Source organism: Saccoglossus kowalevskii, chromosome 5 (assembly GCF_978046115.1).
Source record: "Saccoglossus kowalevskii chromosome 5, keSacKowa6.1, whole genome shotgun sequence".
NCBI classification, from domain to species: domain Eukaryota; kingdom Metazoa; phylum Hemichordata; class Enteropneusta; family Harrimaniidae; genus Saccoglossus; species Saccoglossus kowalevskii.
In genome coordinates, this window is record NC_140645.1 from 41,520,610 (window position 1) to 41,537,426 (window position 16,817).

Below are 16,817 nucleotides of genomic sequence, written 5' to 3' on the forward strand. Positions count from 1 at the left end.
TGAACCCACTGGTGATTGCACTGAAGGTTACTATTGTCCCGCTAGACAAAGCACACCAACACCAGATGAGTTCAATTGCACCATCGGCCATTTTTGTCCGACTGGCAGTCCAACACCTGAACCATGCATATCTGGACAGTATCAGGATGAAGAAGGCAAGCCTACATGTAAAGCATGTCCTGCTGGATATTATTGTGATGCTACAGAAGCTGCCTTGATCTATGGTGTCGCTAGTCATGGTGTTGTCATCCCAGTGGATTGCGTAGCTGGTTATTATTGTCCTGAAAGTACAGAAGGAAGCCATCAGTATCCATGCCTTGAGGGGTATTACAGCAACATTACCAAGTTGGAAATACACGCTCAATGTCAGCCTTGTCCAGGTGGTACGTACTGTGATGGGCAAGGCTTGACTGCATATGCCGATGTCTGTGATGCTGGATTTGTGTGCGTCTCAGCAGCTAATAACTCTAGACCTACAGATGGTTTGACTGGGTATGAATGTCAGCCAGGTTACTACTGTCCAAAAGGATCCGATCAAGGGATCAAATGTCCAGTTGGCACATTCAGTAATGAGTATGGACTCGAGAATGTTACAGAATGTCAAGCGTGTACACCAGGATACTATTGTCAAACGGAAGGTCTTACTGCACCAACAGGACCATGCTTACCAGGATACTATTGTACACTTGGTGCTATTGACCCAAACCCTATCAGTGAGGTCTATGGGGATACTTGCCCAGCTGGTAGATATTGCCCAGAGGGCACATATGATCCAATACTATGTCCAATTGGCACCTTTTTACATGACACTGGTCATGATGAATTATCAGACTGTATAGATTGTACAGGTGGTAAATACTGTGACACACAAGGCCAGACTAATGTCACAGAAGACTGTGATCCAGGGTTTTACTGTACGAGTCGTGCTAATACAAGCTCTCCATTAGATGGTGTTACTGGCGATGAGTGTCCTGCTGGTTCGTATTGTGAATTAGGAAGTAGTGCACCTATTCCATGCAACGATGGATACTATATGAATCACACACAAGCCAGTGCCTGTGATATCTGCCCGGCTAGATACTTCTGCATAAATAAAGATAGGGCTGATCCGTGTCGTGCAGGAAACTTTTGTCCGGAAGGCACTGGATTCAATTGGGAATCATGTCCTACTGGCACGTATGGACCACTGGGGATGTTGAAAGATGCTGCAGAATGTACTGAGTGTGATCCAGGATTTTATTGCAGTGAGACAGGTGCTACAGCAGTGACAGGTCAATGTACTGAAGGTTTTTACTGTGAACTTGGTGTTGATACACCTGCTCCAAATAACAACAATACAGGTTTTGGTGGGCCATGTTGGGAGGGTACTTACTGTCCTGTTGGTACAGCATACCCCATTGGTTGCCCAGCTGGAACTTACAATGACCTCACCATGCAACCAATTTGTCAACCATGTCCAACGGGCTACTATTGCTTGGCTAACTTTACAACATATTTGGATACACCGTGCTGGAAGGGATACTATTGCTTAGAAGGTACAGAGTATGCAACCCAACACCCATGCCCTGCAGGTACATTCAACAACCGAACTTTAGGTGACAACATCTATGACTGTCTTCCTTGCACCCCGGGTGAATATTGTGAAGGAGATGGCTTGGATGTCCCGACTGATAAGTGTGCACCTGGATGGTACTGTGCACAAGGAGCATACACAAACCAACCAAATATCTTTATCAATACCTCAGCAAGTTACTCAGCTTCAGAATGTCCGATTTATTCGCTGAATGACACTGGCGGAATATGTCACCCTGGTACATACTGCCCAGAAGGATCAGATCGTCCTCTACTATGTCCAGCTGGTCAATACTGCGAGGTACATGCATTAGCCGCACCAAGTGGTCTGTGTCTTGCTGGTTACTTCTGTAATGGTAGTTCAATTGTACGAGACCCAGAACCATGCTCAGCTGGTTATTACTGTCCTGAAGGAACTGAAATTGAGGAGCCATGTCCACCTGGAACATTCTCTGGAAAGGAATACAATGTTAATATTACAGACTGTGAGGAATGTACTCCTGGTTCTTATTGTGAACAATATGGTCTTGCTGCCCCAAGTGGTCTCTGTGCTGCCGGGTATTTCTGTCCAGGGGGTCAGGCATCAATTCAACCTGTGGATCTGGCATGTAGTCCTGGGCACTTCTGTTTTGAAGGTAGCTGGAACCAGACTGGATGCCCCAGTGGATATTACCAACCACACTGGAGCAGATCAAACTGTGATATATGCCCGCAAGGTTTCTATTGTAAAGCGTTTGGCGACTATGAAGACTTAGATGCAGAGAATATGACACTTGCTGGCAACTTCAGTGGAAGATACCGAAGTTACAGAGGTGTGGCTGTTCCGATCATCTGTCCTGAAGGCTCATACTGCCCAGAAGGTACTACATACGAGAGAGAATATTTATGCCCAGCAGGTACCTACAGTAACATGACTGGCCTTTATAATGCTGGTCAATGTACGCCATGTACCCCAGGGATGTTCTGTCAAGGAGAAGGAAATATTGAACCAAGTGGTGATTGTACAGCTGGTTATTATTGTACAAGTGGTGCCTATAACTCCACTCCAACCGATGCTGTGACTGGTAATATTTGTCCAGCAGGAAAGTACTGTGAAATAGGGAGCATCACTGGTGTGGGATGTCCAATGGGTACATACAGTGATCAGTTAAGTCTGCAAAGTGCTGCTGAATGCAGTGACTGTACCGGAGGTTATTACTGTGGACAGACTGGTCTTACAAAAGAGTCTGGACTATGCTGGGCTGGTTTCTATTGTACCCTTGCCTCAGAAGAACCAAATCCTATCAGTCAAGTCTATGGCGATGTCTGCTGGGCTGGTTACTACTGTCCAAATGGCACTGACTACCCAGTGACATGTCCTTCTGGGACATTCCTACCCTCAGCAGGAATGGATGCAGTTGATGACTGTTTGTATTGTACTGGTGGTTACTATTGTGAGTCATCTGGGCAAACCAACGTGACCGGTCTTTGTCAAGCTGGATTCTATTGTATTATTGGTGCAAATACAAGTACACCTCAAGATGGAATCACAGGAAATATATGCTGGGAAGGTCATTATTGTGAGGAGGGTTCTGCTTGGCCATCAGCATGTCCAAATGGAACTTTTATGAATCATACTGGTGCTTCTGTGTGTGACATTTGCCCAGCAGGATACTATTGTACACAAGGCCATGCAGAAAGATGCCCACAGGGAGACTATTGCCCTGAGGGTACTGGTTGGGACACTCAAATGTGTCCGGTTGGCACATATGGGGCTACTACTAGTTTAATACAGGAATCAGACTGCACAGAATGCACTGGTGGACAACAGTGCAGTATTCCTGGATCTCCTGCGCCTAATGGCCCCTGTAATGCTGGCCATTATTGTGAACTTGGTGTCAACACAGCTACTCCAACTGCCACTGATGGCCACACAGGTGTGGGTGGAGTCTGCCCACCAGGTACATACTGCCCTTCCAATACACCAACACCTATACCCTGTCCAGCTGGTACCTACACCATCATTGAAGGAGAGAGTTCGTGTACACCTTGCCTAGCTGGGCACTATTGTCCAGGAAATACAAGTGATCCTATCATCTACCCATGCCCAGTTGGTCACTACTGCCCTATAGGAACTGAATACAACATAGAGTATCCATGTCCAGAGGGAACATACAACAGGCTTGAAGGCCAACAAAACAGCACCTCATGTTTGCTGTGTCCACCAGGACTCTACTGTGAGGGAGATGGACTGGAGGTGCCTACGGGTAATTGCAGTGCTGGTTGGTTCTGTACTGGTGGATCTTGGAGCTCTAGGCCATTACCTTTAGGAAATGCGACTGATATTTCAATGTGTACCTGCCCTAATATTGATTATACTGGTAATCGCTGTCCGCCTGGATATTACTGTCCTGTAGGAACCTCCTTCCCCGTGGAGTGTGAAGGTGGCTGGTACTGTGATGATTATGAGCTAGCAGAACCCAAAGCAGAGTGTTCAGCAGGATTTTACTGCCCTGGAATTGATATCAGACCAGATCCACCTCAGTATAACTGCCCTGTTGGCCACTATTGTGAAGTTGGAACCGCAGTACCTACAGCTTGTCCGAATGGTACTTTCTCAAATACAACACACAACACTGAATTAGCAGACTGTTTGTCCTGTACTCCTGGGATGTATTGCGAAGGAGAGCGTCTATCTGAACCAACTGGTCCTTGTGATGCTGGTTACTATTGCCCTGGGGGACAAAACACTAAGACACCAACAGAGTATGTTTGTCCAAAGGGTTTCTTCTGCCCAGTAGGAAGTCCACAACCTTTAATATGTCCAAGAGGAGAATATCAACCAACAGAAGGCCAACCTTCATGTGAATCATGTTTAAGTGGATTTTACTGTGATCCTTACGAATATGGAAACATAACTGGAGTTATTGTTCCAATGGACTGTATACCAGGACACTATTGCCCTATTGGCACTGAATATGCAGAACAAAATAAATGTGAAATTGGAACATTCTCCAATCAGAGCAATCTGGCCAGTCAAAATGAGTGTACTGATTGCACAGCTGGTTATTATTGTGAGGAAGCTGGTTTAACTGCCCCAACAGCTGTGTGCTATGCTGGTTATTACTGTGCTGGACGTGCTGAAACTCCAACTCCAACTGATGGGGTCACTGGCAATATTTGTCCAATGGGACGATATTGTGAAGAGGGATCAGTGGCTGGAATTGATTGTCCAGCAGGACGTTATGGCAACACTACAGGCCTGAGTGCTGATATTGAATGTCCACTCTGTGATCCAGGATACTACTGTCCAAATCCTGGATTGGTGACACCATTTGACGAATGCACAGCTGGACATTACTGTGAGCTCGGAGCCACAACACCAAACCCAACCAGTGAATCGTATGGTTATCTATGTCCAGTTGGCCACTATTGTCCACAAGGTACACCCACTCCTGTGGATTGTGGTGCTGGTTATCGCCAACCTCAGGAGGGTATGGATGATATATCAGATTGTCTTCCATGTGATGGTGGATACTACTGCTTGACATCAGGACAACCCAATGTCACTGATCAGTGTGATGAGGGATATTTCTGTAGCAGTGCTGCCTATATAGCAAATCCTACTGGTAAGTATTACTTTACATAGTATGGATCAACACATGCATGATACTTCTATGAGATACAATGATTCCACTTGATTATATACAAATATATTTATATTATATGTTTATATACAAATAATCATATAGTTGTATTCATTCATTCATTATAATAATTATTTTGTTTTTAATTATTAAACTTATTTGGACAATGGGGTATCAAAACAAATCACACTATCATTTGAGGAATCTATAGCTGCATGTAATAATTATATCTAAGATAAAGGATTTTTATTTCACTTTCAGATGGTGTAACTGGAGATATCTGCCCTATTGGACATCATTGTCCACTAGGAAGTGAGAGACCCATTCCATGCTCCAATGGCACCTACATGAATGTGACCGGTGCTGCTGTGTGCCTGGAATGCCCAGCTGGATATTACTGTATTCGAGGAGACTATCCCATTCCCTGTGAGCCAGGGTATTACTGTCCAGCTGGTACAGCTTATGATTTACAACCATGTCCAGCAGGTACATATGGACCAATTGAAGGCTTGGCATCTTCTGACGACTGTACTGAATGTTCTGGTGGTAGTTATTGTGACATTCCAGGGTTAGATCATGTTGCCGGTGACTGTGATCCAGGATATTATTGCACACATGGTGTTAATATTTCCGCTCCAGATAATAATGATTACACAGGAGAAGGAGGTCTCTGTCCTGCCGGATATGAGTGTCCTCAAGGTTCTGCTCAACCTCAGGCATGCGAGCCTGGTACTTACTCACCAATTGAGGGATTGGATGCATGTTATGTTTGTCCTGCTGGTAAATATTGTGTCAACACTACGATAGTCCCCGTAGATTGCCCGGTCGGACATTATTGCCTCGTTGGAACGATGTTTGCTGATCAGTATCCATGCCCAGGTGGCACATACAACAATTTTACTGGCCAAGTAAGTGATGCAAGTTGTGAGCTCTGCCCACCTGGTTTATTCTGTGAAAGTAGTGGTCTATCATACCCATCAGGGCTCTGTGATGAAGGTTATTACTGTAAAGGTGGTTCTGATATGTATCGGCCATTTGACATTGGTTTTGCTGCACCACTTCCAACTCCTACTAGTTATGTGTATCCAAACGATACCTGTCATCCGTTATATGACTGTGTGTGTCCAGACTTCTCTCTCAGCGTTGGAGGACTGTGCCCATCTGGCTACTATTGCCCCACTGGATCAGACGAACCAGAACCATGCATTCCCGGCATGTACTGCCAGACAGCAGGATTAGCATTCCCAACTGGATATTGTTATGCCGGTTATTACTGTAACCACACAAGCGATACTCCGGATCAGCATGACTGCCCTCCTGGTCACTACTGCCCTGTTGGTACCGATATTCCATTCCCATGTCCTTCTGGTACCTATACTGGATCATATCTAAACATCGATGTCATAGATTGTGTAAACTGTACAGCAGGCAAATATTGTGAAGGTATGTGATTCCATTTATGTAAATTTTGACAATTATATTTATATGCACGTTTTTATAAACTCTTTCATTACAGAGAACTGATCAATTTATTTTGTGTACAAGCCATACCATAGTTCATAGTCTTTCTGACAAAAATCCAAATCATATATGCCAATTAAAGGCCATGTCAGTGTATTTTGCCAGAGTATGTTTGGAGTATTAAAAACACAATGGTGGGCGAGTATGCAAAATAGGAGGGAGCCTGATAATACAAAAATGGTCAAAAATGGTACAAAGGAGTCCACTGACTTCCAATTTAATACTTCACCACTGCACTGAGTTATACAGTAATTTATCATGCTTACTGTAAACCACTTGAGTTTTGCAACAAAAAAATTCATTGATCATTTTTGGTGTCTTTTGCATATTTTTGTCTCTACAAATGCCATATAATCATATATTGTGAAAATGCATAGCAGCGAAAATAAAACGATTTACAGTATATTTTAAACCTCTGGTGAACACCAAAGTAAACTTTTGTAACAATTCAGAAAATAAGGCTGTGAAATTGTTTTCAAAAATTCTGATGAACACTTGCCAATAGGAAAACACAGAAATTATAGAAAAATTCAATTTTAACGGAAAAAATGATGCCACTCAAGGGTTAACAGTATTAGAAATATGTATGTTAAAATACTAACATTTACAATCAGTTTTGTTGATGAGGAATGAAATTCAGAAAGCGTACAGTCACATAAAATACTATGATTTGTCATAAAATTAAATTGTCAATATGAATTGAATAATACAATTACCCAGTACGTTTTGTGTTTCATCTTAGGAATTGGAAATATTGTACCGGATGGTGACTGTGATGCCGGGTACTACTGTCCTGGTGGTCAAGCTATTGCAAGTCCATATGATTTACTCTGTCCTCCTGGACACTACTGCCCGATTGGTTCCTGGGAACCCTTACTATGTCCAAATGGTACATTCCAACCCCAGAGTGGACAAAGTGAATGTGGAGAATGTCCAGCTGGATTTTTCTGTGATCCAACCAATGGTAAGTCACTTCTCATTTTATAATTTTTTTATGACCCTAATAATCCATTAGAATAACCAAAATAATATTTTTTCTTGCCAACTGCAAATGATAAATACATTCACCCTCTTGTTATGACTGTATACTGCATTCCGGAATTTATTTTCACTTTCAAACTTAATTGCAATTACTGGAAAAATATGGTTTAACCTTTTCACCACCAGTTCCCTCTTTTCATCACAAATTCACAAAATAGTCCTGTTTATAGTCTGCACTTTCCTTCAGAAGATTGTAATAGCCAAATTATTTTGAGTAAAAACTGAAGAAAAATTTGAGCAAGAAAGTCTGTAGGTGAAAAAGTTAATTTGCATATGCAAAGTATTTGAATGGGTAATACTAGTACGTGTGTAATGAATGACAGCTTCATATTTGTCTGTTCGTATTGGTAATGTTTTCATCCAACAAAGTTTTATTAGACAAGACAGGTGAAACTAGTATGAAATAAAACCTTGATTCTTCAAAATTGTCAAACAACGATTTTTGACTCCCGTGTGCGAAGCACAAAAGGGAGTCTTTGCAGTTACCCTGTCTGTATGTCTGTATGTATAGGCTGCTTAAAATGGCACTAGACATCACACACCGGGCGATACCAGTAGGAATGAAAACAATTATCAACAACTACAGTAATGTTAGCACACAAGTCACTGAGTCATCTTATCATCTTGAGCTTCTTTATCGTGATGATGACAATAATATACTACTCAACTGCCCACTTTATAAGTTACAGAAAGGTTCCATCTACAAATTTATCATTTCTACAAATTACCTATTGAAACACACTACTTACCGTTACAACATATGGTCAGATGTACTCTCTCTGACAGACGAACATCGGCCAAATTACAACGACTGCTATATTTCACCTATTACCAAAAAGGAAGGCGACCTCCAGTGGCGGCTCTTACATGGCGCCTACCCCACTGGCAGCTTCCTACTGAAATCAGCCAACATCATACAATGCTGTCTGCCAGGAACCTCTCTTTCACAACAACTTAATACTACATCCAATACAACAAGTGCCACTTGTTCTTACTCATTTTTGTGAAGGTGGTATAACTAAAATTGGTGATCTCTTGTCGAACAACAAATGGCTAGACACAGAAAGCTTATATGGCAAAGTACCATGTTATTCTAAAAGGCTGCTTAAAATGGCACTAGACATCACACACCGGGCGATACCAGTAGGAATGAAAACAATTATCAACAACTACAGTAATGTTAGCACACAAGTCACTGAGTCATCTTATCATCTTGAGCTTCTTTATCGTGATGATGACAATAATATACTACTCAACTGCCCACTTTATAAGTTACAGAAAGGTTCCATCTACAAATTTATCATTTCTACAAATTACCTATTGAAACACACTACTTACCGTTACAACATATGGTCAGATGTACTCTCTCTGACAGACGAACATCGGCCAAATTACAACGACTGCTATATTTCACCTATTACCAAAAAGGAAGGCGACCTCCAGTGGCGGCTCTTACATGGCGCCTACCCCACTGGCAGCTTCCTACTGAAATCTGGTCTCCAAAATACTGATAATTGCCCATTCTGTAAACAAAAGGAGGATATAGCTCACATTTTTGTCGAGTGTCCACGGCTTACACCACTTTTTGATATTTTCAACACAATTATCTATAAATTACTTGATTGGCAAAATGTACCTCTTGCCTACTATGTTCTTGGTCCACCGAGGGGGAAAACCACCACTCAGTCACATCGCTTGTTGTGCTATTTACTTTCATCACTCAAAACAGCTATACATATAACCAGATACAACAAACTGAAAGATTCAGCTCAAGTCAGTGTGGTACAGTGCTTCTTTTCTCGCCTGAAATATAGAATAACGTGCGATTACAACTACCATCTACTTATGAAGACATTGGGCGTATTTGAACTACAGTGGTGTGTCAATGGTGCAGTGGCTACACTAGATGGGGACGCACTAAGAATTTCGGATGTCATCGACAATGGCTAGACTACTTATCACGTAACAAATCTACAGAAGATCAACGCAAAATAGACATTGGCAAAGAAACAATCGCAAAATTCAACTCGTTTATGTACCCGTTTAATTTCAACATATCATCATTTTTCGCACATTTCAATCTCGCTTTATTCATTCGCATTTACCTTATATATACATTCGTTTATCAGTAACTTACACAATTGTAATCGACATCACTTCACTCGTTAATTATTATTCGATTTAATATTAGTTTAATTGTTCCTTTCCCCTCACCTACGTGTGAGTTTTTAAACTGTAAATAATTGTTACTTTTAATACTTGAGTAATAAAAAAGAGAAATGTATGTATGTATGTATGTATGTATGTCACTTTTTTTGTTCCACCGTTATCTCAAGAACCACTAATCAAATTTTGGTGAAACCTGGTACATAGATGCTCTGGGATAATGCGCAGAGTTGATTAGGTTTTGGTAAAAATCTATGAATATTAATTACCTAATTTGCATGATAATTAGCTGATTTTTAGCTGTTCCAAGACTGTTCCACTGATATCTGAAGAACCACTCATTGGATTTTGATGAAATTTGGCACATGAATGCTCTGAACTAGTGCGCAGATTTGATTAGATTTGGGTAACTATCTATGAATATTAATTACCTAATTTGCATGATAATTAACTGATTTTAAGCTGTTCTATGACTGTTCCACTGATTTTTGAAGAACCACTCATTGGATTTCAATGAAACTTGGCACATGGATGCTCTGAACTAATGCGCAGATTTGATTAGTTTTGGGTAAAAATCTGTTAATATTATTAATTACCTAATTTACATAATGATTAATAAATTTTCGGCTTTTCCACTGATATCTCAAGTACTAATCATAACATTTCAATAAAACTTGGTACATAGGTGTCATATGACACTGCACATACCTGATAGTTTTTAGGGTAATATCAGTACATATTAATTACCTAATTTGCATAATTAATTAATTTTCAGCTTTTGATATTTCGAGTAGTAATGACCACGTTTCAATGAAACTTGGTACATAGTTACTTGAGGACTGTGCAGAGATCTTATTAGTTTTTGGGTAAATATTTGTGCATATTAATCACCTTATTAGCATAATTAGTTAATTTTCAGCTTTTCACCTGATATCTCAAGTACTAATCATCACATTTCAATGAGACTTGCGACATAGATATTCTAGGACTATGCAGAGACCTGATTAATTTTGGGATAAATAATTGTGCCTTTTAATTACCTAATTTGCATAATTAGTTAATTTTTTGCTGTTCTATGATGTCTAAAAACCACTCATTGTATTTCAATGAAACTTTTAAAGAGTACCCATCACATTTCAATGAACGTAAGACTATGCACCATATTAGTTTTTGGTAAATATTTATGCTTCTTAATCATCTAATTAACATAATTAATACTGATATCTCAAGTATTGATCATCACATTTGAATAAAACTTGGTACATAAATGCTCTAGGACAATAGACAGTCTGATTAATTTTGGGTTAAAATCTGTTCATATTAATTCTCTAATTAGCATAATAATTAATATTTTTTTGGTTCTTATCACATTTCAATGAAACTTGGTACATTGTGCAGACATTATTAGTTTTACACTTAAATCTGTTCATATTAGTTACCTTATTTACATAATTAGTTTTCAGCTATTCCATCAATATCTCAAGTATAAGTAATTTTGAATTAATTTTTAATGTGTCTCCAAAACTCTCAGCACACGGGAGTTCTTTCTAAGCTTTCTTTGATTTAGTTTGACTGTCAAAGTAAGCATTTTGTCAAACGAAGAAAGAAAGAAAGAAATCTTTCTCGTAGGAAATATAGAAATATTTATTTGTTTATAATCTGACACATTCAAATATTGTTTATTGGTGCAAATTAGATCAGGGTGATATGACACATGTGTATGGTGTAAAATGACAAACAAATAGACCTGCTGTTGATGAGTTTTTGTGCAAGGTATCTGAGTTAATAGTAATTACTATTTTTTACTATTGTATGTTGACAGGTACTGCAGCTGTTCCTTGTCCACAAGGATACTACTGCCCCCCAGGAACAGCTATAGGTGAAGCCAAACCATGTCCAGCTGGTTCCTATGGAGATGGTACGTATCTATGGAATGTTGACAACTGTACTGATTGTACAGCCGGCTTCTATTGTGAAACCCCGGCATTAACTACACCAACTGATGAATGCTTTGCTGGTTATTACTGCACTGGTGGAGCTGCATCACCAACACCAGCAGGTCACCTTGTCGATTACACCGACAATTCTACATTTACTGGTAACGATATTTGCCCACGTGGGTACTACTGCATGAACGGAACTGCATATCCAGAACCATGCCCGATTGGTACATTTTCAATAAATACTAAAGTAACCCAGGCTGAAGACTGCGAAGAATGTAGACCTGGTCACTACTGTAATCTACAAGGTTTTGTACGGGTGGATAATGCACCATTATGCTATGCTGGCTACGTATGCACTGGTGGGAGTTCAACACCAACGCCAACCGATCCAGCAATGGGCTACATATGTCCCGCTGGATATTATTGTCCGATTGGGGCAACAACTCATCTGGGATGTCCAGTTGGTTATTATAACGGCAATGAAGGCCAAGGAAACTGTACTATATGTCCGGATGGTTTTATGTGTCCATATATGAATATGACTTCTCCAGAACCATGCATGTCAGGTAAGTATATGGTCAAAATAAAATTTTAGTCAGTATATTTACAAATGTAATTGCATTACAACTGACTATATTATTTGGTCTGAATTTTTATGTACATGGTACCATAGCATTTGTTTTTCTCTATTTAAGATAATGATGTGAATATAAAGATTTTACCATACCACATTGGCAATGGTATTTCACGCTAAACAGCGTGGCTGTTAATAATATGCAGCATAGTCATGTGATAATGTAGCATATTACGAGAATACCAGAGAGTATGTGCAAAGGCAGTACAATGATCATATTGAGGTATGCTTTGTAGATATCCATGCAATCCTGTACTGCCTGACTGCATACTTTGCTGACTGTCATGGTAACTTCATTATTATACATTTTTTTTCTGCCTGTAGTTGTAATTTTTAATAAATTAATGATAACAGCCCAAACTGGCAACAACAAATGTTTTGTTCTGTGCAAAGGTTTTGTGTTCAGTTGCAAGTTTCTTTTTTAGATCACACACTATAGCACTTCTGGAAGGAAAGTCTTTGAATGTGATACACAAATATGAATGTGATTTCCAAATAGGAAAAACATTCAAATGCGTCGATAACACTTTCAAACCTGTCTGTATTGTATTTTATGGGTAGGTAAATTCTATTGTTTTCAGTGTCAGATCTATAATAATAATGATTTCTATTTATAACCTTTCAGGACACTACTGTGTGGAAGGGGAACCTAGTCCTATACCTTGCCCTGCAGGTACCTTTAACAATGTCACCATGTTGAGTACAGAAGACGAGTGTACAGACTGTTCACCTGGTACATACTGTTCTGGTGCTGGTAATAGTTACCCCACTGGTCTTTGCACTGCTGGATATTACTGTGAAGGTGCCGCTAAGAGTCCTATTCCAGTTGCCACAGTTGATTATCCCAACAATGGAATCTGTCCACCTGGATCTTACTGTGATGAAGGAACCCCAGCGCCTAAGAAATGCCCGCCTGGTACAATAAGACCTTCCGATGGTAAGTAATTTTCTTACTACAGAATGTAATGGGATTAACTATTTACTCCAACAATGGAATTACGGATAAATTTGAGTGCTGTATCGACATAGGCTTTCTTCGTACTCAGTTTTGTATTTCAATATTGTTTCCGTGTTTACTTCTATCGGGATCACACCTGAAATATTTTAACACGGAATGATACATCTGTTACGTATTTAGTTAGCTAATGCAATACTGCCCTCAGTCGGTGAGATGTTCGTCAATCCACCACCCCCATCGATAATTATTTTACTACAGCATGTAATATGATTAACTATTTTTTTAATGTAAACTCCAACAATGGAATTACATGTCTGATCATTGTGTGTTTTTACGAGGACTACCCATATAAAGATATGTCAGATATGTCCATCTGGTACATATGGTAAACATATACGTGTAGGAGAAACGGGATCTACATTAGAGCACAATAACATAAATAATTTGAAACCAGTACATTGTCCGCCAGAATCATGTAATATTTAACAGAAATTATGGATGTTAATCCGCTGTGTTGACTTTCAAAATAAACTTTAGTTGCAAAGTTTGGTCAAAACATTTCAATCGGCATTTAAATTTCAAATAAAATTGTATTGAAAGAGTTGTATTTTAAAATGAATAAAATGTAAGTACTGATATTTTGTATTGAAGTCAATAAATAGAAACACTTGTCAAATTCATTGAATATAACTGTTGATTCACTTTCATTCTGTTATTCATTTGCATAAAGGAAAAAAAATGAGTTCAATTTATGATTTATTAAATATGTTTTTTATGTTTTCTAGGTGCTACAGGTATTGATGATTGTTCTCCTTGTCCTGGAGGTCATTACTGCTCTGGTTATGGTCAAACCAGTGAAACTGGTCTGTGTTATGCAAGATTTTATTGTCCAGCTAATGACACAACTTCACACCCAGAACCAGGTCATCTTAAATGCCCTGTTGGTCACTACTGTTTGAATGGTACTACTGAGCCATATCCCTGTCCTACCGGGACTTACCAACCAGGTGAAGGGTTTGATGAGTGTATAGCATGTCAAGCAGGATTATATTGTCAAAGTGCTTTGGAGCCAGATCCCCAGCCTTGTCCAGCGTATCATTACTGTCCAGCTGCCACCATGTACCCAATACCATGTCCAAATGGGACATTCACGTATGACAACACCACAAAGCTGAAATCTGCTTACGAGTGCCAGCCGTGTAAAGCAGGTGTTTACTGTCGAGGAGGTTACATTGTTGGTCCATGCTCCGCTGGTTATTTCTGTTTGGCAGGTAGTCAAGACTATACACCAGATGATTATTCTCCTCCTGCAAACCCGGATCAAGATCCATGCCCTCCAGATACAGTTTGTGCTGGTCCTTGCCCATCTGGTCATTATTGCCCCGAAGGAATAGAAGATCCGATACCATGTCCGAATGAAACACTGAGGGAGGAAGTTGGAGCTAGTCAGTTATCCAATTGTAAGGCATGTCCTGCTGGCCAGCACTGTTTTGAGGGAGATCCAATTTCATATGATTGTCCAGTTGGTTATTATTGTGAGAATGGAACAGCACCAATTAAATGCCCGCTGTATACTTTCCGTGATACCCCCGGTGCCACCAGTGAGGGAGATTGCACTCCTTGTCGCCCTGGGTTTTGGTGTAATGACACTGGCATTGTGAATTATCGACAAAATCCATGCCCAGTTGGTCACTACTGTGAGCGAGCTATGGTATATCCAGAACCCTGCACTGGTGGTAGGATGAGTACAACAACTGGAAGAGTCAGCAATGAAGATTGTCCACTTTGCACCCCTGGATATTACTGTCCCAATGATACCATCAATGTTCATGGTATTCCATGCAGACCTACCTATGAATGCCCAGAAGGAGCCTCAATAGAAGTTGTGTGTCGACCTGGACATTATTGTGAAGGGGTAACTGGTGATCCACCGATTTGCCCAGGTGGTTATTATTGTCCGTTAGGATCCAGTTTCTATACTCGCTGCTTCTTTCCTAAATATTGTCCGGAAGGTAGCGAGGTTCCAGTTGAGTGTCCTCTTGGATACATGGCTGTCAACCATGCTAATATCAGACCAGATATTGATGGTTCATGTCAGATATGTCCAGCAGGTACTTACGGTAATCATACTGAACGGTATGAGTGTCGCATTTGCCCAGCTGGTTACTACTGCCCAGAAGGAACCGGAGATCCTAGAAACAACCCCTGCCCTATTGGATACTATTGCCCGGCTGGTTCTGGTTCCCCTACTCCATGTCCCATGGGAATGTATGGAAACATAGAGAAAGCCCAACGATATGATCAGTGTTATGACTGCCCTGAAGATACATATAATGACATGCTTGGGCAGCAAGCCTGTCGACCGTGTGGAAGCTCTGCATATGCTCCTCCTGGCAGTCCCCTATGTATCTGTGAGGGTGCGAACCGAGCATTCCAGACATCTAATGGAGCTTGTGTATGTTGGAGTGGTTATATATATTACAATCAGATTGACGATAAAGAAACTTCCGGAAACGACGCAAGTGATTGTCAGCCACAAGTAGATATGCGTTGTGATATTACTCAGCTGCGACTTGCTAGTTCCAGACAGTGTGTGGATCCCAATAGCTATGACTGTACACCTGCATGTGGTGTTGACGGGGGAACACTTAATATTAATCTTGCCAGGTCAGTATACCATGCCATATTATTTTATGTTTTATATTTTATTTGAGGCAAAGTTTTCCTTATGAAATTTAACAATCTGGGAAGGGATCTTTTTGTTTATAACATTTCTCAGTGCTAAATTGGCTTAACCTTTTCACAACCAGTTTTCTCTTTTCATCACAAATTCACAAAATAATCCTATTTATAATCTGCACTTTCCTTCGAAGATCATGACAAAAATAGCCACATTTTTGAGCAAAATTAACTTTCATATTGTCTGTTGGCTCCAAAATTGGAGTTCATTTCCAGAATATGAGGAGAAAGTTCAGAAATATTCGGGCGGTAAAGTCTGGTAGGGAAAAGGTTATGTCAGTATTTACGGTAATTCAAAGTTGAACTAAAACAACATACATAAAAAACTTCACTGGGGTCTTAGGACAATTATTTGATAGTATGCATATGCACAAATTGAGGGAGATGTTTTGGTCAGTGTTAAATTGATCCATGATAATTCAGGACAAATCCTTGTGAATCTATGCACATTGAAACACTGTTTAAAAATGTCAGCAAATGAAATTTGTACATCTAATAAGCCATAACGTAACAACTACCAACGTTCATATGCACTGAAATCGTTCAGTTCAGATTTCCTGCAATCCAAACAAATTCAGACCATAAAATATTGCACACATATTGTAAGCTGTCAAAAA

The 16,817-nt window shown here is 40.1% G+C and overlaps 1 protein-coding gene across 1 annotated transcript in view; it reads left to right on the forward strand.

Annotated features, from left to right (window-relative positions):
* Positions 1-16,817, forward strand: part of LOC100369099 (uncharacterized) — a 155,864-nt gene that overhangs the window by 112,280 nt on the left and 26,767 nt on the right. The window contains exons 53-58 of the mRNA XM_085499013.1: positions 27-5,180; positions 5,460-6,641; positions 7,462-7,683; positions 11,749-12,435; positions 13,129-13,440; positions 14,247-16,128. Of these exons, the coding sequence (XP_085355139.1) occupies positions 27-5,180; positions 5,460-6,641; positions 7,462-7,683; positions 11,749-12,435; positions 13,129-13,440; positions 14,247-16,128 (9,439 nt within the window). The remainder of the gene's footprint in view (positions 1-26; positions 5,181-5,459; positions 6,642-7,461; positions 7,684-11,748; positions 12,436-13,128; positions 13,441-14,246; positions 16,129-16,817) is intronic.